The sequence below is a fragment of the Ursus americanus genome, chromosome 16 (assembly GCF_024610735.1).
Source record: "Ursus americanus isolate L20-20 chromosome 16, mUrsAme1.1.p, whole genome shotgun sequence".
NCBI lineage: Eukaryota > Metazoa > Chordata > Mammalia > Carnivora > Ursidae > Ursus > Ursus americanus.
In genome coordinates this window covers 21396727-21419448 of record NC_142142.1, presented here as the reverse complement: position 1 = coordinate 21419448, position 22722 = coordinate 21396727, and the positions used below count along the sequence as shown (strand labels likewise).

The 22722-nt window shown below is 39.8% G+C and overlaps 1 protein-coding gene across 1 annotated transcript in view; it reads left to right on the top strand.

Moving 5' to 3' along the window:
• RAB38 (RAB38, member RAS oncogene family) overlaps nucleotides 1-22722 on the top strand; it is a 51780-nt gene that overhangs the window by 19904 nt on the left and 9154 nt on the right. Inside the window, exon 2 of the mRNA XM_045815591.2 lies at nucleotides 125-405. Coding sequence (XP_045671547.1) covers nucleotides 125-405 — 281 coding nt within the window. The remainder of the gene's footprint in view (nucleotides 1-124; nucleotides 406-22722) is intronic.

Here is a 22722-nt window from a genome sequence, read left to right as displayed (position 1 = left end):
AAAGATGAGCACTGAAGCACTTTCCTGAGCGATCTGCTCATACTGGAGGCCTCATGAGGTTCCAATATGTGATTCCGTTTACAATCGTAATAAGGTTTTGATTTCTATTTCTTTTTGGTGATAGGTCAAGAAAGATTTGGAAACATGACAAGGGTCTATTACCGAGAAGCTATGGGTGCATTTATTGTCTTCGATGTCACCAGGCCAGCTACATTTGAAGCAGTGACAAAGTGGAAAAATGATTTGGACTCAAAGTTAAGTCTCCCTAATGGCAAGCCAGTTTCAGTGGTTTTGTTGGCCAACAAATGTGACCAGGGGAAGGATGTGCTCATGAACAATGGCCTCAAGATGGACCAGTTCTGCAAGGAGCATGGTTTCGTAGGATGGTTTGAAACATCAGCAAAGGTAATGTGACCTTAAAGGAGAAACTTACTAGGCAAGATGCACAAAGAAAACAATCCTATAATCATTGTCATCATCATCATGATAGTAATACGTGTTTGTCCAATGATTTGTAGTTCCCAAATTGCTTGAGGCTCTTTCTCATCTCAAGGGGATGAGTGGACAGGGCAGAAATTACTATCCGCAATTTAGGATGATTTTGCTTAAGAGAGCAAAAAGCGACTTGTACATGGTCTCAGTGATAATAGCTAATAACTGTGTTTGTTTATTGAATACTTATTATATGTCAGGCATGTTTTATATGCATTTTCTCAATTAGTCCTCATACAACCCTATTAGATAAGTGAGATTTTAGAGTAAGTGAAAGAAATGGGCCTCTCATTCAGTGTCACTGCCTTATCCATGTATTAATTTACTCCATCAATATTTAATATATTCTTCTGTATGCCGGGAATGGTGCTTTGCCCTAGAAATGAAAAAATAGCAAGAATGTGGAGCTATCACATTGGGAATAGTGGAGTAGTGGAGTGAGAGCGTAGACAGCAAGTATAATTGCAAAGAACATTGTGTTGTTCCACACTGCTCACGCTTCTGGGGGCAGAGGAGTAGCAGGGTGTGGGGCACAGTCAGGGCTGGAAGACGAAGAGCCCGATGTGTAATGATAAGGAATTTATTTTTCCCATTATGCCCCATGCTGCTATCTCATTTGTCCGAGGCATGGTTTTTTCTCTACTTCCTTTTGTTTTTGCTTATATTTTTGTATCTCAGTATCAGAGAGAGAGAAAAAAGCTTTTATGGTAAATTTTGAAAGTTAAAAAAAAGCATAAATTAAAGAATAAATGTTTCACTGTATTTTTCTTCTATTTCCTGTGTGCATGTATTTTACATTAGTATATTTTAATATACATATATATTAAATAAAATATAAATATAAAATATATGAAATAATTTATGTTTTATATTTATAAATGAATTGTATACTGAAATATATTATATATTCATATAATATGTATCTATTTTACATATAAATGTATAAATATATTTTACATTATTAGTATTGCATTCTGCATAGTTTTATATCATAATTTTCCCATTTTTATTTATTTGTGGAAAACATAGTAAAAACTTATGGAGCATGGGCCCTGTGCTAGTTGCTTGAGATTCAGCTGTGAATAAGATAGGCATTGTCTCGGTACTTACAGGTAGCACACTCAGGCCTTATTGTAAACATTTATGCAATCATTAGAGAATGGTTTGAAAATATAACATGAATGGACGTCATTCAGATAGACTGAGGAGGAGTCTGTGACCCATTTTATGCTAGAGAGCCATACCCCAGGTACTAGGGGAAGATAGACAGGAGGCATGTCAACCTGGAGACAGAGTAACGTGGTAGTCGTTGCATTCCTATGGGAAAATGGCAAGGCTTTGAATGAGGTAAATGCTGTAGGGATTGGAAGGAAAAACCTAATTTGAGACTCTCACTGCAGTTTATTTTTTTAAAAGATAATTATTTATTTAGAGAGAGAGAGAGCACAAACAGGGGGAGGGGCAGAGGGAGAGGAAGAAGCAGGCTCCCCGCCGAGTGTATAGTCCAACATGGGGCTCGATCCCAGGACCCTGGGATTAGGATCTGAGCAGAAGGCAGACACTCAACCAACAGAGAAACCCAGGCACCCCTTGTTGAAGTTTAAACACCAGTGGATATTAAGCAACTGCATGGGTTGGGGGATGATGGAGATGGAGAAGACAGTGGTGGTGCCACTTTCTCAGTCATCGTTAGGATGCTCTTTTGTTCCGGCCACGTGACCTGGATGGTCTCAGTGTCTGCCTCCTCTCTCAGTGGTGTCTTTGAGCTGGCCTGTGTCTGGAAGTTGCTACTTTCAGAAGTTCCTGGGTTTTTTGCCTTCCTTCTTGGCGCCACGGCACACTAGTATGCTTTTCTCCTTCTCTCTTCCAAAACCCTTTGTTTCCCCTATTTCTTAGGATTTTTCCTTTGATTCATGACACAGTATCCATCATTTGCTGTTGTCTTTCTGCTTTTCTTGTCAATGAACACTTTTGGTTTATTCATTTGAGGGATGATTCCTGTAAAGAGAGAAATTTAGAGCAAAACTCACAGGTCTGATGAGGTTACAGAAATTTGAGAAATATGACTTTGTTTTTTGAATGCAGGGCTTGAACTCGTGACTCTGAGGTCAAGACCTGAGCAGGGATCAAGAGTCAGATGCTCAACGGACTGAGCCACCCAGACACCCCAGAAATATGACATTTTTTATAGTTTGATTTTTGGACGTTAGTCTGGCTTTTTTCATTTTTAGTGGCAAAATGCGTGTGAATTCACCTGCTCTCCTTATTCCTTAGCTCCGCACTGTTTCATTCTATGGTTTCTGCATATCCCTTCAAATTCCTTTGTTTCCAAAGAATTTCTCTCTTGCCTGGGAGCTCCAGGTACAGGGGTACAAGAGTAGGATTTTAGAGAACTCCTTCTCTCAATAGGTTACTTTATGTCTGAAGGGCAAACTGGAATGAATGACTCATATCTATATGGGTGAGGGAGTCTTCCATCACTCACTCACTCATTCATTCATTCATTCATTCATTCAACAAATGTTATTGAACAGCTGTTCTGTACCAAGCTCTGGGAATACAGAAATGTATAAAACAGAATCCTGACTTCATGGGTAATGATAACAAACAATAAAGTATAAGTAAAATATATAGGGTGTTAGATAGGGGAAAAGTGTTAGCGAAAAAAAAAAAAGAGAGAGAGAAGAAAAGAAAGGAAAAGACCTATGAATTTGTAGGGAGGACTAAACTTGCTTGTGGACCAAAGAACCTCTTGGCCATTTTCTTTCACCTCACTCAGACATTTCTTGCTCAACGCAACAGTGAAACTCTGCTTAAGAACATGAGGTTCATTAACTTAAGGCCTGACTGACCCACTGTACTTAGATACGGGATTTTTAATCCTCCAAATCCCTGCCAGTGTAAACTTTGAAGAGAAGCTTTGTGCAGAGAGGGTGGAGGGATTTCACAAGCCTGAAGTGCGTTGAAATGCTAAAGAGGGTACAAGGCCTCATTGTACTGCATTCAACGTCTTCTTCCCTCCAAATGTACTGCTATTCAGATTGTCCTGAATGTCTTAATAATGAGCATGTTTTCCCGGTGCCAGGTTAGTATTCAAAGTTAACATCTAGAATCTCAGGAACAATACTGCAGCGTTGATGCTGGAGTGTCAAACTGCTCCGAAAGTCTTTTTAAAAGATCTCTGATAAAACTCTGCTTCACTTCTGAGGTTAGTATCACAGCATTTACAAAATAGAGGCCCAGATCAGACTGTCTACATGAAGACAAGATGGCAGCATTTGGAGACTGCGATCCACTCCTCCTTTGATTACAAGGTTTGGGATCAGGGAACATTTCCCATAGAGATCTTTCTCTTAGAAAGTGAATCTACTGGGGCGCCTGGGTGGCGCAGTCATTAAGCATCTGCCTTCGGCTCAGGGCATGATCCCGGCGTTCCGGGATCGAGCCCCACATCAGGCTCCTCCACTAGGAGCCTGCTTCTTCCTCTCCCACTCCCCCTGCTTGTGTTCCCTCTCTCGCTGGCTGTCTCTCTCTATCAAATAAATAAATAAAATCTTAAAAAAAAAAAAAAGAAAGTGAATCTACTAATAAATAAAGTCCTTTTGTGTGATGTCGTAATCATTCAGTCTGGTGATAAACATCTGATTTCCTTTTTTTTACATCTCTAAAACTTCAGATGTGCCAAAGAGACCCCATAGCCACGTCTTGCGGCAGTCCTGTGGCTTGGCCATTTCTATTTTATGTATTCCTGTGCCCAAGGCCAGTCTTGACAGTACATTTTGGTAGATTTGTCTCTTTAGGATGAGAAGCTTGGTCTATTCTTGTTGGACCATCCCTGGTGTTGGGAGCCCTATCTTCTGGGGCTTTCTCGGTGGCCGACGGGGCCCTGCTACCTGCTGACCCATTTCCCTGATATATTGTTGATGCCCATGGCCTGAATCTCTACCAGTTGCTTCTTTAAGATTCACTTTTATGGCCACACCCACCCACCTTCTAGGGTTGTCGAGAGCATTAAGTGACATAATGTATGTTATGCCTGATTACACATATACACCATACCTACCCTTCCAACATAACATTCCTGTCATCTGTTGCCACAGCCCGTCCACTGGTCTGGATGTCACCATCCGTACTTCGCTCTGATGCACACAGCAGCCACACTTGGTGGAAGAGTCTGTTTCTATACCTTAGCCCTTTCCAGGCTGTTCCATCCTGCTTTTATGGTGCATTGATTCATGCGTGACTGTGTTTAGAAACAAGACACCAGGGAAATGCCTGGGTAGATGGGAAATAGTGGAAAAGTAATATCTATCCAATGGTGGTGACAGGAACCAAGGTCACAGAAAGAGCTGCAGTGCCCCTGGCTCATGCTCCCCTCCACCTTGTGTGCTACTCCTGGCAGATTTCTGTTCTATGTATAGTGACTTTTTAGGTCTGCCCTCTTTCTCAGAATGTTCTAAAATCAATGGATACCCCAGGAAGAAACTTTCTTATATTAAACTCCAACCAATTTTAGTGTCTTCCCTGCAGTTAAAAATAAAAATGTTGATGTGTGTCCTTCTGGGGGAAGGAGTATACTCAGCAGTAGCTCTCTATAAGAAGTTATTCATTTTTTACAGGGAGGAGTTGGTTGTCCTCCGTGTAGTGGATATTTTTCACGTGTTTTGGATTTCTAGCGATTATTACACGTTTGCTATTTTGGGGAACTTCTAGCTATAGCAGGCTTACCTCCCCAGGAAGAACCCATAAAACTTTCTTTTTTTGCTCTCTGCAGCCAGAACACAGGCATATGACCTAGATTCCACCAGTCATACTGATTGAGCAGCTAGACGAAGAAGGTGCAATATAAAATCCACTTTTTAGTGGGGGTGGGAGCTAGGTGGAGGCAGAACAGACCTCCATCCTTGGGAGACAGCAAAGTTTGCAGGGTCCTGTGCTTGACCCAGAAAGAGAATCACTACTGGCCCTGGGGACAGTTGCATTTAAGTTGAGCTTCTTGAAGCTTTGTGGATTTATAGGACCCAGTGCTCAATGGTGGCTGGCAGCTGTGTCCTCAGCAGGCCTGTTTTATGTGGGGTTTTAGTTTCTGGAAGCTTAGGCTTGAGCCTGTTTCTTTAGACTGCTGAATTGTCCTGCAAGCTACACAATATCTCTTAAGTAAGCTATTTCATATTTAACCAGCTTCAGATTCTGTATCTTGCAACCGAGAACCTGGATTAATATACATGGTCAAATACATTTGAGAAAACCAACCTGAACAACAGCTTCCCTTGCTGGGGGACTTCTTGGGACTTTGATATTCTAATGTGCATTCTGAACCTCCAGTAAGAACCATGGCTGTATTTCTTGCTGTTTTCTATGTGGGAGCTTCATGCGAAGATTTTTATGCATATGAACTCATTCAATCCTTAGCATGAACCTATGGAGTAGGCATTATTTACCATTTGAAAGGAAAAAGTTGAGAGGTAGGTGACTTCTCTAAAGCTGTATAACTACTACCTTATTTTTTTTTATTCTAACATACTGTTTATTCTTTCGTATGTTAACATTTCAAAATCAAAATATGCCCTAGAGCCAGTGTAGATTTCTAAAATGATGGTGTGTCATACAAATAATGGCTTTTTCTAGTATCTTCTCCAAGAGGGGACTGGACCATGCAGAAGTTCCTAAATATATTTGATTATGTACAATACTTAACAAAATATGGGACATGCTTAGGAAATGCTGGTCTAGAATTCTCATTTAAAGTGAAAGTTTTCCGCATTTCATCGTTTACTGAGCTCTTTATTGTTATTATTGTTATTATTATTACTACTACTACTGCTGCTTTGCGGGCTGAAATATGCAACAGTTAAGAAGTGGCTAGTGTTTCTGGAAGCTGCTTGAAGAGTAGTATCACATATCATTTATTTTCTAGGCTTCTAGAAAATAGGCACTTAGAAGCATAATGTCCTTATACAAATTGGAAATGCATAGATAATTGCACCTGAGTATGCGTAGAGAGTTATTCTAATTCATTTTTTAATGGGTTAAGTATAGTACACCATTTTTTAAAAAAAAAACCCTTTTGTTTTTAAATTGGGCAGTAGACCATCCCCGATTATTCCCATTTTTCAAATATCAAACCATGAAAAAATTCTTGACAGTCACTGGTGCATTCACTGATTCAACACAATTTGTATTGAGTGACTGTCCAGATCTGTGCTGTGAATGATGTATGTTAAGGCCTTTCTGAGTTCAGAGCATGCTATGATGTGCCAGTTCTTATTCTTAAAATGTCAGAATTTCCTATAGGAAATAGATATTCCAGGTTTTAGGCATCCGTCTCCAAAGAATTTAGATGAGGTTGTAGGATGTGCCTCTACTAACTTACTTGCTCCCAGCACATTTAACCTTGGATTTTTAGCTGATTTGATGAGAGCTGTCTGTACTTAAGGACATAAAAGGAAGGGCCCAATCTGAAATCTAAAATCAGAGCAAAGTTGTAAGACATCATTTAAAGGAAATGATGGCGGGGTGCCTGGATGGCTCAGTTGGTTAAGGGCTGACTCTTGGTTTCAGCTCAGGTCATAATTTCAGGGTCCTGGGATTGAGCCCTGTGTTAGACTCTGCGCTCAGCGTGGACTCTGCTTGAGATTCTTCCTCCCTCTCTCTCTGCCTCTCCCCCTGCTCTTTCTCTCTCTAAAATAAATAAATAAATAAATAAATAAATAAATAAATAAATAAATAAATAAAATCTTTAAAATTATAAAAATAAAGGAAATGATGGCCGTGTTTAATGGTCACAAACATTGCATATGATGAACTCCAGTCTGTAGTACAACCATTTGAATCATTGCTTCTGACAGATACTTAATGCCCTACAATGAAAGGTGGAAATTGTTTCTTAAGTTGAGAGTAGCATAAGTGCAAGAGCCTCAAACTCAAGCTAGTTATCTACTTAGGAATCAGTCTAAATTAATAATAATATTTTAATTTTTATCTTTAACTAAATTGGTTCTCCAGAGGTTTTCTAGGTCTATGCTTATAATTTCGTAGATAGTCTGAGATCCAACTGTGACTAAAACACTATAGGAAAGTAGATATGGATGCTCAGAGGATATCATCCTAGCTTGGTGTTCAGGAGGCAAGGTGTGATGTATGTCCTTCTTTCCTGTGTGGTTCCCATTGTCATTACTTAAAGCTTAGGTCTTTCTTGTCTTACACTTGGACAATTTTAATAGTCTATCTCCAGACTTTGCCCATGGTAGTCTGTACTGTATGGTGCTAAAACTCAAACTACCCAAGATAATTCGAGATCTTCTCCAGGCTCAACTTCTTGATTCAAATTTAGACACCTTAGAACAGGGGTCAGTGAACTATAGCCTGCAGCCCAGGTATAGCCTGCCCCCTATCTTGTAAATGAAGTATTATCAGAACACAGCCATGCTCATTAATTCACGTTTCTCAAGTCAGCTTTCCTGCTGGATCTTGATCTCCAACCAAGACTTCCTTCCCAAACTTCAGACTTCATATCCTTCTGGATCTCTACCTGGATAGCGCCCAGACAACTCTTCAAACCCAATACATTTGGAACTAAATTCATCATCTGATGTGGAGACCTAATGGCCACCTGGACATCTAAGCCATGGTCCCTTAGAACCAGGTTACTCACCCTTCAGAAATACCCCATTCCTGAGCATAGAAAACCCCACAGTGAGGTTCTTTCTTGCCCCTCCAGGCCTGTCTCTGGCTACCTTGTCCCTCCGTTTGTCCCCTAGAGATACTAAATTGCATCACATCCCCTGTTCGCATTTAGCTATTCCCCCTGTCTGGGACATGCTTCCTATAGTTATGCACCTGTCTCTTGATTCTTCCCTCAGGACTCGGCTCAAGCACTCTCTGTTACTGGCTCTTAGGTAGTTTCCCTCATCTCTTACCACAGTTATGTTAAGGTTCTTTTTCTGGGTGCCTGGCCCCTGCACTGCACTGGGAAACCCTTCCAGTCATCCACCAGCTCAGTGGCTTGTACATGCAGTGGTCATGTTGTCAGTGGTTATTGGACGGAACAGAACTGTTCGCTGCACTTCTTTTCAAGGACTCTTTCAGGAGATTCTCTTACTATATTATTCTTTTCCCTATCCTTTGCGGGGTATTTCTGTCCTTAGAGAGCTGTGCAGAAGCAGAAAAATTAATTTACTGCTGTATTTCCCAGGAGGACTCCACATTATATAACTCCTTTCATCCAGAAAGCTCTATAGACACTTTGCACAGCAGGGAGGTTGTAGTGCCCTGCAGTGTGCAGGAGGAGCAGGGAAGGAAAATGAAGATGAGGGAAATGACCCCCCTTCATGCCTTGGGCCCTAGACAGGAACTGCAGGATTGTTTGCTTGGCCATGCCACATAGCAGCCCGCAAGAATCTCCCATTAGCCTGTGGATCTTATTATCCAGCATATTCCTCCTTCACACCCCAGGACCACAATTTAGCAATGTTCTCCTCATTGAAATTCCCATCATTTTGTTTACAGGCATCTCTCATTTTCCTCAGTTACTGTCATTTGAGCTATCAATGGCTATCATATTGATTTTTTCTAACTACTAGTAAAATGGAGTTCCAGAGAGGCTTTTCGATGATTTTCATTGGAGAAACCAGGCCGAGACTTCAGATCCAGTTCAGAACTCAATCCAGTTATTTTTTTTTTTAAAGATTCATTTATTTATTGTGGAGAGAGATTGAGAGAGCACAAGTCGGGGGGGGGAGGGAGAGAATCTCAAGCAGACTTCCTGCTGAGCATGGAGCCCAGTGTGGGGCTCAATCTTACCACCCTTAGGTCATGAACTGAGCCAAAATCAAGAGTTGGACGCTTAATTGACTGAGCCACCCAGGCACCCCCAGTGACAATGATTCTTGAAGAGCTGTACATCAGGAACTCCTGAGGAGCTTGCTAAGATTGCACACAGCTCAGCCCTGCTCTGAGGTGTCTGGAGGGGCACAAAATGTATGTTTTCAGAAAATAGTCCTTTGGTGATTTTGATATGCACCCTAGTTAAATGCCTCGTGTTATACTTTGTTCATTCATTCACCCATTTATTCATTCATTCATTCCTGAAGTATTCCTTGAATAGCTACTATGTATTCAGGTAGGCACTTTGCCAAGCAGTGGGGCACTGATGCCAAAGGGCACAGATTCTTCCCATTGAGAAGTTCCCAGTCTCCTGGAAGGAAACTCACATAAACAAATACTTATAATACAGTATCAATTTCTATAAAAACTGGCAACTCTTTGCAAGCTGTGGGAACACTTGAAGGAAAGGCTGTTACCTCTGCCCAAGAGCGAGACAGCTTCCTTGTCACCAAGGATGAGAGAGTCCCCAAAGGAAGACCCAAGGGGGACTAGTGAGAGGAGCTCCTTTTTAAGGGATGCTATGCAGAGGGGCATTAGAAGCCACTGTTGGGATATTCTTAAAAGTGAAAACAAGCTTTTCATCTTTATTCTAATATTTTTTTTTAAGATTTTATTTATTTGAGAGAGAGAAAAAAAAGCCATGAGTTGGGGGTGGGGCAAAGGGAGAGGGATCAGCAGACTCCCCAGTGAGCAGGGAGCCCGCCCTGGGACCTGATCCCAAGACCCTGAGATCATGACCTGAGCCGAAGGTGGATGCTCAACCAGCTCAGCCACCCAAGCGCCCCTCTGAGGTATCTTAAGTAAGAACATGCTGCTGCTGCAGAATTAATAGCTTTATCACTCAACAGAAAATTGTCAATACAGGACCACAAAGAATCTTACTATGAAGGATAATAGTTAAGCTTTATATTTATGAAACACACTCTTAACTGTTCATACCAGAACTTGTCCTAAGTGCTTTATTTGTTTCATTTACTTTTCACAAACCCTTATGACTGAGATGCTGTTATTACGCCAGTTTTACAAATTAAGGAGCTGAGGCTTAGAGACATTGAATGATTTACCCATGATCATATAGGTAGCAAGTGGCAGAGTCGGAATTAGGATACAGATCCCTCTATTCAAAGCCCTTGTTCTTGAAAATCCACTACATTATCCATTATGTTCAGGTTTCTAAAACTGTGTCGAAATCTCTTGAATGCTGCTGCGCATTTTCTCATTCTTTTGATTCTTGAGATTCTAATTGAAATATTGTGTTTGTTTGGCATCGTTTTTTCCGTGTTTTGGTAAGGAAAGGGAGTACATATATTCCCTCAGTCTGCGTGTTTACCTGGAAGGTACCCGTGCTCATTGGCCTTTTGTTGATTGTCTACTTCATTTCTGACTCAATCTTAGTCATTATATAATTTAACTCACTAGTTTCTTTTAAAATTAGGGTTATTTTATCCTCATTTTGTAATGTGGAAACTGAAGCATAGCAGAATTTAAGTAACTTACCCAAAGTCACACAACTAGTGCGTCTCAGAGCGAGGGTTTACACTCAGGTCTGATTGATTCTGGATGTGCCTGGTGTTTTCCATACCAGCGTTCTACCTTGAAAAGAAAAACAACAAGCACAAGCTCTGTCTCCTTTGTTGGAACCATTGTCAGAACTTCTGGGAAGGGTATGGGTTTTGTTACTAAGACATATTTGCCTTCCCCCTCCCTGTGTTACTTCATTTTTCTTTCAGTATTGATTTTGTTTGTCCCTGTTTTGTGGTCCTTTACCTTCTTTGATGTGTCTTGTTTGCCATCTTTGAAACAAGTGGCCTTAGATTTGTGGGCAGTAGCCCTGCTCTCCCAAGGCCTCCTGTTTCATCTCTGTCTGCTTCACTGACTAGTGAGGTATTGATTTCTTGGGCTAGCCTGCTGGGATTGGAGGAAAAACCAATATCCCATTAGATATAGATGAGAAGCAGCAGCAGCTTCTCAGCAGCCTGTTCATTGACCTAACATGCTAGACACTATTCAAAGACTAGGTTAGCCTGACGTGTCCAGGGATATCTTGAAGTGATTAGATTGTCCTAGGTATAAGGTAGAAAAGCCAATGAGAAAAATCAAGCATTGTAAATCTATTTCCTTGAACTAAATGAGGTAGAATCATCTTTCGAGAATCATTTGCCTGTCAAAGTTTGCTCCAGGGGAAGGAGATTCTCTATGGAGAACTTTTCTAATTCTTGATCCCTTTGAATTTTCTAGGGTAGGCACAATCTTTGTGAACCATAAGGCAAGTCTTCTGGTTTTCATCTTTCCCAGGGTTCCCAAGATAAAAGACAGGGTGTCAGCAATGGGGTGCCTAGCATTACCTATAAAATATGTTTCTGAAACATTGTGTGTAAATCCCATTTTTAAAAAACACCCCAAGAAGCTCATTATGACTGCTCTCCCTGGGTGAGTCCCTTTGGAAAGGAAGAGTGCCTTTGGAAAGAGAATTATCACCCTCTCGTTCATCTGGTTATAAGTTTAGTTCTTATGTTTCAGATTTTGTAAAGGACAGACATGAGAAGTAATGTCAAATGATCAAGGTCTAAAGAGATCTACTGTTACCACAGTAAGAGAAGCCCATACTTAACCCCCAAATTATCATGTCCTTATACCTTTCTCTACCATTGAACAGAAACATAGGGAAAGTAGATCTGGAGAGTACTTCAAAATTATCTTGTGGTAGAACTACTTATTTTAGAGTTTCATTCATTCATTCTTCAAATAGTCATTGAGCACCTCTTTTCTATGTGACAGGCACTGTTTTAGGCACCAGAGTTATACCAGGGAACACGACAGATAAAATCCCTGCCTTCTTGGGGCTTGCATTGTAATGGTGGAGACAGGTAATAAAAAGATGAGTAAGTGCAATGTATAGTTTGTCAGTGGAGCTAAGTGCTGAGGAGAAAATTCAAGCAGAGAAGGAGTATAGAGCTGGTATGGTCATATGCATGGGATACAGGAAAGAGTTCAAAGAAAAGAAGGCACTTTTAGGCAGATGACCAGGGAAGGTTTCACTTGAAGGGGTTTTGTTTTGTTTTGTTTTGTTTTGTTTTGTTTTGTTTTGTTGTTTTGTTTTGTTTTGTTTTGTTTTGTTTTGTCAGAGAGGTGACTAGGGTCATGCTGAGTCTTTGGAGCATTGTAACAACTTTGGGTTTGCTTTGACTGAGATGGGAAGACACTGCATTTGATGAGATATGTGATATGATTTGATTTAAACAATCATTTGGGCAGTTAAGTTGAGCCTGGATGGTAGTGGGAAAAACTGCAAGCAGGACGTTAGTTAGGGCTCTATTGCAGCATCTACTGAAGAGAAAATTGTGGGAAGTAGTGAAACTTGACATGTAGTTTTGAACAGGTAGCAGATAGGATTTCCTGACAATTTGGATGGAGGTTATGCAAGAAAGAGAGAATTTGGGGAGGGATCCACAGTTTTGGGCCTGAACTGCTAGAAGAGAGCTGCCATTTTCTAAGGTAGGAATCCTGAGATGTGGAGGGGTCAGTGCAGAGATATTGAGACTTAGGGTTTTTTTTTTAATTGTATTTATTTATTTGTCAGAGAAAGAGAGAGAGATACAGCACAAGCAGGGGGAACAGCAGGCAGAGGGAGAAGCAGGCTCCCCGCTGAGTAAGGAACCCAAAATGGAACTTGATCCTGGGATCATGACCTGAACCAAAGGCAGCTGCTTAACCGACTGAGCCACTCAGGCATCCTGAGACTTAGTTTTATATATGTTAAAATCTAAAGACATCTAAGAGCCGGTGTCCAGTAGATGGTTGTGCATGATTCTGGAGTTGAGGAGAAAAGTGCAAGAGGCAGGTCAGAGGACCAAGTACTGATCTCTGGGTACTCCCACATTCAGATGAGAAAATGAGACCTATTTTCAGAAGTAGTAGAGGGCACGGGTATTTTTTGAAAAAGCTAAGATTGGAACTCAGTGAACTTTTCTCAGTGTAGAAACCTAATAAGATCACATGTAAGTAGCCTGAAATTTCCTCTTCTTTTCCTGTGCTATTCTCAGTAATAAGGTGGGAAAATGATAGACAAGAGAAAAGATTACATGGCATAGGCTTTCTCCTGAAGGCATCGGACTTGGGTTTACTCGCTTTGTTTCCGCTAGTTGGTGGGTCTAAAAAGCAAAGGAGGAAAGTGATGAAATGGTTTTCTGCCTCAATGCTATCAACAGTGCACTTTCTTCCAAGTTACTGGGCAGTCTAACCTAAGCCATGGTGTCCAGGGTATGATTGGAGTGTGGCTTTCACTTGGTTTTAGAGAGGTGGGAGATATTCAAATGGACCTCTGAGAGCAATGATGCAAACTTAGGTTTCATTTACAAACTTTGTAAATTAAGTTCATCATGTAGACTGCAAGCCAGCTTTTATTTGCCACGAATGTTCAAAATGATGATATTTAACATTTGAATAGTACTTGCAAATTTAGGAAGTTTCTAACATTTGCTTTCTAAATTGGCTTTCACAAATCCTCTGAATTTTCACTCTTTTGTGAAACTCTTTTCTAAGAACTCCTGCTTGTTTTCATATGAAATGGCTTTAAGAACCCTTATCATTCTGATTCCCTACCTGGATGCTTTGTAATTGGTCCATCTGCCTTTTTTTAGTGTAGTTGCCAGGGCTGTTGATAACATACCAGACAGACTGGACAGAGCATGGTATAATGAAGCTTTAACCTACCTTGCTTGCGTCACATTTTAAATTTTACATAGTATTATATTGCATTAATTTATTTTAACAGCTGTAGCAAGCTGTTGACACATGCTATACTCGTGGTCATTGAAAAGCCTCCTTATTTTTGCAAATGGTGTGCTGTCAAATAAGATATTAGGCTACTGATTTAAGCTGCTGATCATTTAAGCCCAAGTGTCGAATTTTATACTAATACCTATTAAATTTTCTTCTCAGGCTTTAATCTATGATTCCAGTTTCATTTTTAATCTATTATTTTTGCTAGAAGTAAAGTGTCAATTTCAGTTAAGGTTATGTCCATAGTCGTTTGGAAAAGACCCTATAAACAATGACAGATGGCTGTTGACTGGGGGTTGCTCTCAGATTGTAGAGGGTGACGTCAGTTTCTAGCCACGTGGCCTTTCACAAGATGGCAGTTTACCTCTCCAAGGTCAGAAGGAGAATCTCTCCCCAGTCATCTACAGTGGAGTCTAATGCAAGGTAACCTAATTAAGGGAGCGAGTATCCTATCATATTCATAGTTCCTAGCTCTACTCAATGGTCATGGACCCCAGGAGGTGGGAATCTTGGGGATAGCTTAACTTCTGCCTGTTATCCCGGTTTCTAGACAGGAACAAGTCTTCTGGATAAGTTAAGGGCAAAAGACATGTAAACAATTGAGTTTGCCCACCCCACCTCCTCTTTTTTAAAATTCAGGAAACAATAGTTCTACCAGAAGTTTACCAAGTAGACCTCTGTGTATATTTTAGTCATAATTACCCTTAGCACAAAGAAGCCAGGGAAATCAAGTTTTTTGCTACCTACCTGTAATCAGGGTTCTGTTAGAAAGGAAGAGGAAATACCGTATAATATGTAGATAGCCGGGGCATGAGTGGAAATGCCAAAGTTGAGAAAGTAAATCTTACCTAGTTTAGGAAAAATGGGACTTAATGATGAAAAACAAAATCACACAGAAGCTCCCTCCCAGGATTGATCACTGTTAGTATCGTTTCCTGATTGCATCATGTTATATGCAACTTTAAAATTTATCATGATCATTTTCCATGGCAAACTCTTTGTAAATGTAATTTTTAGTAGCTGAATAATATTGCATCATAAGGATGTGCCATAACATCCCCTCTAATTGACCCTCCTTTTCTTATTCTGCATTTAGGCAGTTTTCAGTTTTCACTGTTATAAATAATGTCCTATGAGCATCTTTATTCATAAATTATTTTATGTATTTAAATTTTTTAATTGGGTTTTATTCTTAATAGATTACTAGATCAAAGGGAATAAATGTTTGTATGGTTCTGATTACATACTTTCATATAGATTTTCAAAAATGATGAGCTAATTTATATCTCTATAAGAATACTCTAAAATCCACATTTCATCACATCACTTCTGTCTCTTACCTGTGGGTCTAACAAAAATTTGCTCATTATACCTTTTATGACTTCAACCAAACTTCTGATAAAAATGAGGCTAGCTCCCAATAGGGGTTTGAGCTCGGTGCCACTACCTACTCACTTTACTTCGGAGCCAGTCCATAGCCACCTTGTTCACAGGATGTGATGAGGGGCATTATAATAAACATAACATTTGAAAGGCAGGCTCCAGATTGCTCAATCTGAAATCATTATTATTAGAAGAGAAGGAAGTGAGTTGGTTATGTTAGGTCTGCCTTCTCTGTGTCATCTGTTAACCTTGCATCACGTTATTTAAGCATTAGGCTTTCCCTTCATGGTCAGTGCTTTTGCTCTGAATAAACCCCAATGCTGTCTTCTTCTGCTCTTATCTTTTTCTCCAAGCATGTCCTTAGACTTGGTTTGTGCATCCTGACCCTATTTGAGTGAGTTCAGACCCCCCTTGAATCTGTTCTGAGTTTACTTCCCTTCTACCTGTTTTACATGTTATTTTTAAGCCTAATCTTAGCTGAGATGTTCCTGTAGTCAAACTGGTTTCTTTTCTATCTCCTTCCTCTTTCTTTTTCACTGGATTACTCATGACTGTAGAGTTAGAATGTATGTTTCTGAGCTTCTCGTCCTTATTTTTCTCCAGACTCAATCTTATGGATTGCTTTTCATCTGTGAGAAAAACCTATGTAAGTTTCCATTCATTTGCCATAATTTTATTTTCCAGTTCATGAAATATTTATAGATGTGCTATTTCCTTCCTGTTGTGTCTGGGCTTTGAGAGTAAAGTAAAGATATTGGGACCTACACTATTCATGGTTCAAGATCAATCACTCCTCTGTTCCACACCTTTGAATGTGAACACTAACATGGTATGTACACCTTATAAATAACTTATAAAGTAACCAGAATTATAAAATAGATGAATAAAATTATCTATAATCAAACGGCCAACTGATTTCACTGTTAACATTTTAATCTGTTCCTATTAGTTAGAAATGGGGTCTATTAAAAAGAACTCCATCCTGGGGCGCCTGGGTAGCGCAGTTGTTAAGCTTCTGCCTTCGGCTCAGGTCATGATCCCGGCGTTCCATGATCAAGTCCCACATCGGGCTCCTCCGCTGGGAGCCCGCTTCTTCCTCTCCCACTCTCCTGCTGTGTTCCCTCTTTCGCTGGCTGTCTCTCTGTCACATAAATAAAATCTTAAAAAAAAAAAAAAAAAAGAACTCCATTATCTCTTTTAGGCTATACTTACTCTTAGATTGTCAACACATAGAATTGGCTTATTAGCTGTAGACCTAAAGCGGCATATACACAATACCAGCAGAAGAAGGAAGAGAGAAAAAGTAAAAGGAACCCAGGGTCCGTAAGAAAAGCTAAGTTGTCTTCTGAATCATATTTTATAATGCAAGAAAGCATGTAATACACCTCAAATGGTTCTCAGGAACACAGTTAAGATTTTTAAAGTTTGCATTTGAAACAGAAATGTTCTTTACCTGGCAAAGTTAGTGTCCTTTTGAATTGACTTAATTCAGTGGAAATCTTTAAAAATAACCAGAAAATCAGAACTAAGGTTAAGTCTTCAGTTCCAAGAGCCTCTTTTATTCCTTTAAAAAAAAAATTATTAAGCAGCTACTTCATCCCTTTCTGAAGAGGTACTTCTTTTCAGATCATGTGTTTTAACTCTACTTACCTCTTTGTGCATGTCAGTTGTGCACTTATTCTGCATATGTAAAACTTATCAGATGCCACTAGATATGTATCTGCTTAATGCGTAACGTTATGGAAAAAGTATTTTTCTGTTTCTTTTTAAAATCATACCTTGCTTATATCCATCTACAATGTGAATACATACATTAGCGTAAGGGATTATAAATGTCCATAAAGCTGTATAATAAATATAACAGGGAGTTTCCTGATTTTGCAGTGATTCCTCCATGGCCAGTTTTGGGGTTTCTACTCCCAAACATCCCCTTTCAGGTCCCCCCACAGGTCATCCAAATGGAAGTTACCATTTCCTGCAGACTCTCTCTCTCTCAAGCCACTGTAATTGGCCAATAGTGTCCACATGACCTAAGTGAGGCCCCTCCTGGGGCCGTTCTCTCCTGGACTCGGAATTGCTTTAGTCTCAAAATCTTGAGTGTGAACAGGTGACTGAAGCCAGGCTCATCCGGGTTCCTCCCCAGCACTCCTCCAACTGAGTTTGGGGTTAAGAGGCCCTTTCCTTTGGGGGGCAAAGCTGTGAGGATGTAAGCCCAGAAGCTGCTGGAAGCTCCACTTTCTATTCAAAAAGCTGCTGGGCAGATGGAGAAAAATGAAGCTGACCTGATGGTGTTTGAAAGCCTAATTTTATTTCCGAAGCTTCTTGGATTTGCCTGGATCTTTCAGCAATTCTGTCCCTCCTGGGAGCTACCCTTCAGATGACCTAGGCAATTTGATGGGTTTTTGATTTTTTGCAACCAAAAATTTATGGCTAATCATGTTGATAGAGTGCACTTGCTCTAGTAAGTGATTGCTTAAATAAACGTCTTGTTCTTAAACTCTCAATTTGAGAAATCTTTCCCATTAAGGGAACATTATTCTTAGACTCCCACCAGTTTAACTGCATTAGTCAAGGGCTGGAGATAGTCTCGAGTCACCTTCAATCCTGTTTGGAAGAAAGGCAGAATATAAATTCTGTCCTTTCACAGCTGATGAGACTGATGCCAAAGAGAAGACTCGACCTGTTCATAGTGAGTAAGCTAGTTTGTCGCGACATCAGGGCTAGGACCCAGCTCCCTTAATTAATTATCTGTCTAATGCTGTCCTGAGTTTAAAGAAAGTTCAGTATAATTGACTTCAACATAAAAGATATCACAATATTTTCTTGTGATTTTAATTGGTATTAGTCCATTTCTCTTTCCCTTTCACAGCTCAGTTCATTCATAAATTACTTGGTGAGCACGTAGTGCCAACAGGCTCTATATAAACTGCTGCTTACATTCCAAGTTTATAAAAGTGCCACTTCTGCTCTCAGGAAGTTTAATATCTAGTGAGAAGGTAAGCTGCTAGATGTCATTGCAACATGCATGATTAAAGCTACCGTACAGGCTGCTATAGAAGCACCTAAGAGACCTATCCAGCATCGGCCAGGGAAGGCTCCTCAGAGGGGATCATGTCAGGACCTTATCATCACCAATCAGGCCCTTTGTCTCTAACTTTATTATAAGCATTATCTCTCTCTACTCTCTTAGTCATATTTTTAAATACACAAACTTCATTTGGGGCTAAGCTCAGAAAAAGGGAAAAAGGGAAAAATACCTAGCACTACCTAGGTAAAGGTAGAAAACCACAAGTATAACACAGAGTCAGTTACTAAATGTGTCTATCCACTCCACCCCTTGGCCATCCGCAAATGCTTCTAGCTATGCCACCACTACTCCCCATCAGTAATTGCCAAATTGTGCATGGGACAACACTAGCTCTGTAAGACAGAACATGAGATAAGACTTCTGTGATCAGATGAGTTGATGCAATATTGCATACTTGTTCTCTACTTGGAGGTGGAAGAGGAAAGGGGAACTGCTTGTTTCTCTCCAACCTTCCCATTCCAACCTGAATCCACCTCTCCTAGATTCACATTATTGTTGCAGACTTTTAACCTCTGCTCCTGTCTGCTGTGTTGCTTTGGTTCCCCTCTTGTCCTCCCATCCAAGATGCCAAAACTCTTCTCCATTTAATGCAAGAAGTTCAATCACATGCCACATTCTGTGAGCTTCTAGGACTCTGAGGAATCCAGTGATACTGAAACATTTTTGAATTATTTTCAACTTGACTTTTCATAAAATTATTTAACCATAGATGCCTTTTTTTTCCTGTACCATGTTATGAAACTTCAGAACCCACTTTGACATACCTTACTCTAATAAAGAAGTATGTTATGTTTGTCCTTCCAAACATTCTCATATATGACTTAATATTTAAGCAATGTTGTGTTATTCCTCAAGTGTTCCCGCCAACCCCCTCCTCTGCCCCAGAGCTTTTATTTGCTGACACAATTGCTGAGTTCTTTCACATAGCTCACCTGGTTTTATTAACATCTTCAGCAACCTTGTGAAATTGACATTATTTTTCTCACAATTATAGGTAAAGAAACTGAGGCACCAATCATGCATGATTGCATGCGTGGTGATTTTTGGTGACTTTCCTGCAGTTACATAGCTAGCAATTGGCAGAGGTAGTTAGTTCTGAGTCCTCTTACTGTATCTTTCCTCTTAAATAAATAAATACACAAATAATAAAAATTCAAGGTACTAAGAACTTAGATTCTAAAACTGGGAAATGTACCCAAATTTCACTTAAAAGTTCGAAACAGAATAAAATGAAATCCTTGTGAATCAGCTAGACATCAGTAGTTACTTATTTCCAAATGAGCTATGTTCACTCTGTAGGCAGAGGGCCTACAGATAGAGGAGTAAGAATAATCCAAGCAAAATCACATTGAGAGAATGGCTTGTGGCTTAGTTCAGTTGAAGCCCAGCTAATGTAAGGGGCGCCGGTGGAGATGAGCCAAGAGAATTAAGTTGGAGTGCTGTTCGTTGGCTCTCAGTTTAGTGGTTTGGACTGATTCTGATTAGGCAATGTGAGCCAACAAAGTTTTTTGAGCTGCGAATCAGGGTGAGGTATGACTGTCACTACTCTTTAGTTAGACTAGTTGGGAGACAGTCTGGAAGGAACATGGAAAACAATTGCCATAGGAAGAAAAGTGGAGGCATGAGACCATAGAAGAGACTACGTTGGTCCTGGCTTAGAGCACAGTGTGCCCTAGTGACTGTGAGATGGAGCGCTTCACCATCATTGTTTCTAAGCAGAGGCAGCAGAGGCCTGGACTAATAAAATAATCACATGATGACTGGTGCCATAGTGTATTAATGTGAAGATTGTAGAGACTCTGATGAATAGTGCCTTGTCCATGAAAAGGGATCAATGATTATTTGCTGAATAATTATTTCATTTAGTCATATGATATTTCAATATTATATGATATTTCAATATTATATGATAAGAACCACGAAATGAAATATCTCCTCCTCCTTTGCTATTACAAGTTTATAGAATGAAGGAAAGGGTAGTGTTTTTCTACATCAGAAAAAAGAAAATTATATAGCACATGCTAAGTGCTACTACAGGGAGATTGCTGAGTCTAAGAATGACTTGTTATCTGACTGTGAAATTTAGGAGTTAGACACCAGAGAGATGTAGGGAAGTGTAGACTTAGGTCCTTGGGTTGAGGACAGAGTTCTGATAGTTCACTAGTAGCATGACATTCAAACATTAAAAAGGTGCTAAAAGATGGATTTGTTTACTTTTATCAACACATCACCTTTTACACATAGTCTTTTGCTATATGTTTTCACCCAAGCTAATGTTATTCTAACAATGGTGGTAGAAAGAGTTTCATTTATGCTATCTTGAAAAGCAAAGGTTTCAAACCCTACTAGAGAGTTAGTTGAGGGCTGGGCAAAAAGGCTGTATTAAAAAAAAAAAAAAGATAAAGGACAGGCCTGAGAAGTAATTGTGAAGCTCGAATTGACCATTCATTCAGTTTCATAAAAGTTCTTAAGAAAAGATGACATTAAAATATTCACATATAATATATAGTCATAAATATATATGATTTTGCCCAATTTCTACTCCTGCCCCATATATAATTATTTCTAATCCTCATAATTCTGTCAGGTGGGTGCTATTATCTTTATGTTATGGATGACACCCGAGAAAAGTTAATATTTTGCCCAAGTTCGTCATCTAGTTACTGAATAGTGGAATCCACTTGAAATAGTTTTTCAAACATCAGGGTATAAAGACTTATTTTTCAAAGAGCAAAATCAGCATCCAATGTAGGTCTGTTCAACTGCAAAGCCTTTAGTGGTTCAGCTTGATTTTTATAAAATGGTTCAGTCAGTCTTCCTTCCATTTCACCCAAAAAGAATGGTGTCAAATCATAACTGGAAAACAAGATAAGAACGGGCAGTTAGACTTGAGAAATAAATCCTGTGATGAATATGTTTTCCTTTTCACTCCCTGCAAAAATTGCCCACATCTAAAATTGTTTTCAGGTTGAAACCTGGACTTGGTACTCTTTGGAGGGCCCTTGTTAACTTGTTCATTCATTCACTTGTTAGAATTAAGACATTTACCCAATATCTTTACCAATATCTTCCAAAGATATCTACTCCCAGAAAATTACCCAGTATCTTTCAGGTGCCGAAGGTCTGTGAGCCACTGTGCTACACACTGAGGTGTAGCCATGAAGCCCACAGGAGCCCCCAGTGCCAGGGAGGATACAAACTAACAAGCCATTACATACTGACTGGTGGCAGGTGCCAGAGTAGAGGGGTGCTTGTCCCCAGCCCAGGGGAGTCAGAGGCAACCTCTAGTGAGAGGTGATCACTGAAGAATGACCTGAAGGGAGAAGATGAAAAGAAGCAGACACTTTGGGGGGGGCTTGTATTTATCTGAGGACATATACGTAATGTCTAAATGCTTCCCCTGTGTGTATCATTTAATTCTTCAATTCTAACAAGACCCCTATGATGTTTAGTTATCATTAGCCTCATTTTACAGATGAAGCAGGAGAGACTCAGGATTTGAATCTGCCCTTGGTCCCCCAATCAGTGACAATACCAGATTTTAAAGCTTGACTCCAAAGCTCATTCTCTTTCCATTATATCCTGCTGCTTCCTGGGACAACAATATTCCACTCTCCATCCTCAGACTTGGTACATGGAGGTGTCAGAATGAAAGCATTTAATTATGCCAAAAATGAATTATTAAATTGATAATTTCTGCTCATAGTTAGCACTCGATAAATGTTACTTTAACTTGGAATTGAATAAGTCCAGCAAATCCTATGGACACACAGCTTATCCTATATGTGTCCTGGTCTTCTAATTTGTAAAAGAGATTAGAAATATATCCACCTTCCAGCATGTATTCAGGGTGAAAAGAGGTTATTCATGAAGGAAACATACCATAGTACCCGAATAAGTGTTCAATACACGTTAGCAAGTACTACTATTAATATTTTGTGTCTAGTGGGCCATTTATCTTCTCAAACTGATGTATGAGAAAGTATTGTAACTGAAGGCTGCTTATGTCTTCATTAACAGAGTTTATAAAGTCTGGCCAAATGATAGTTTTTATGCTTATGTTTATTCTTTGTTTTCTTTTCAAGACTCAT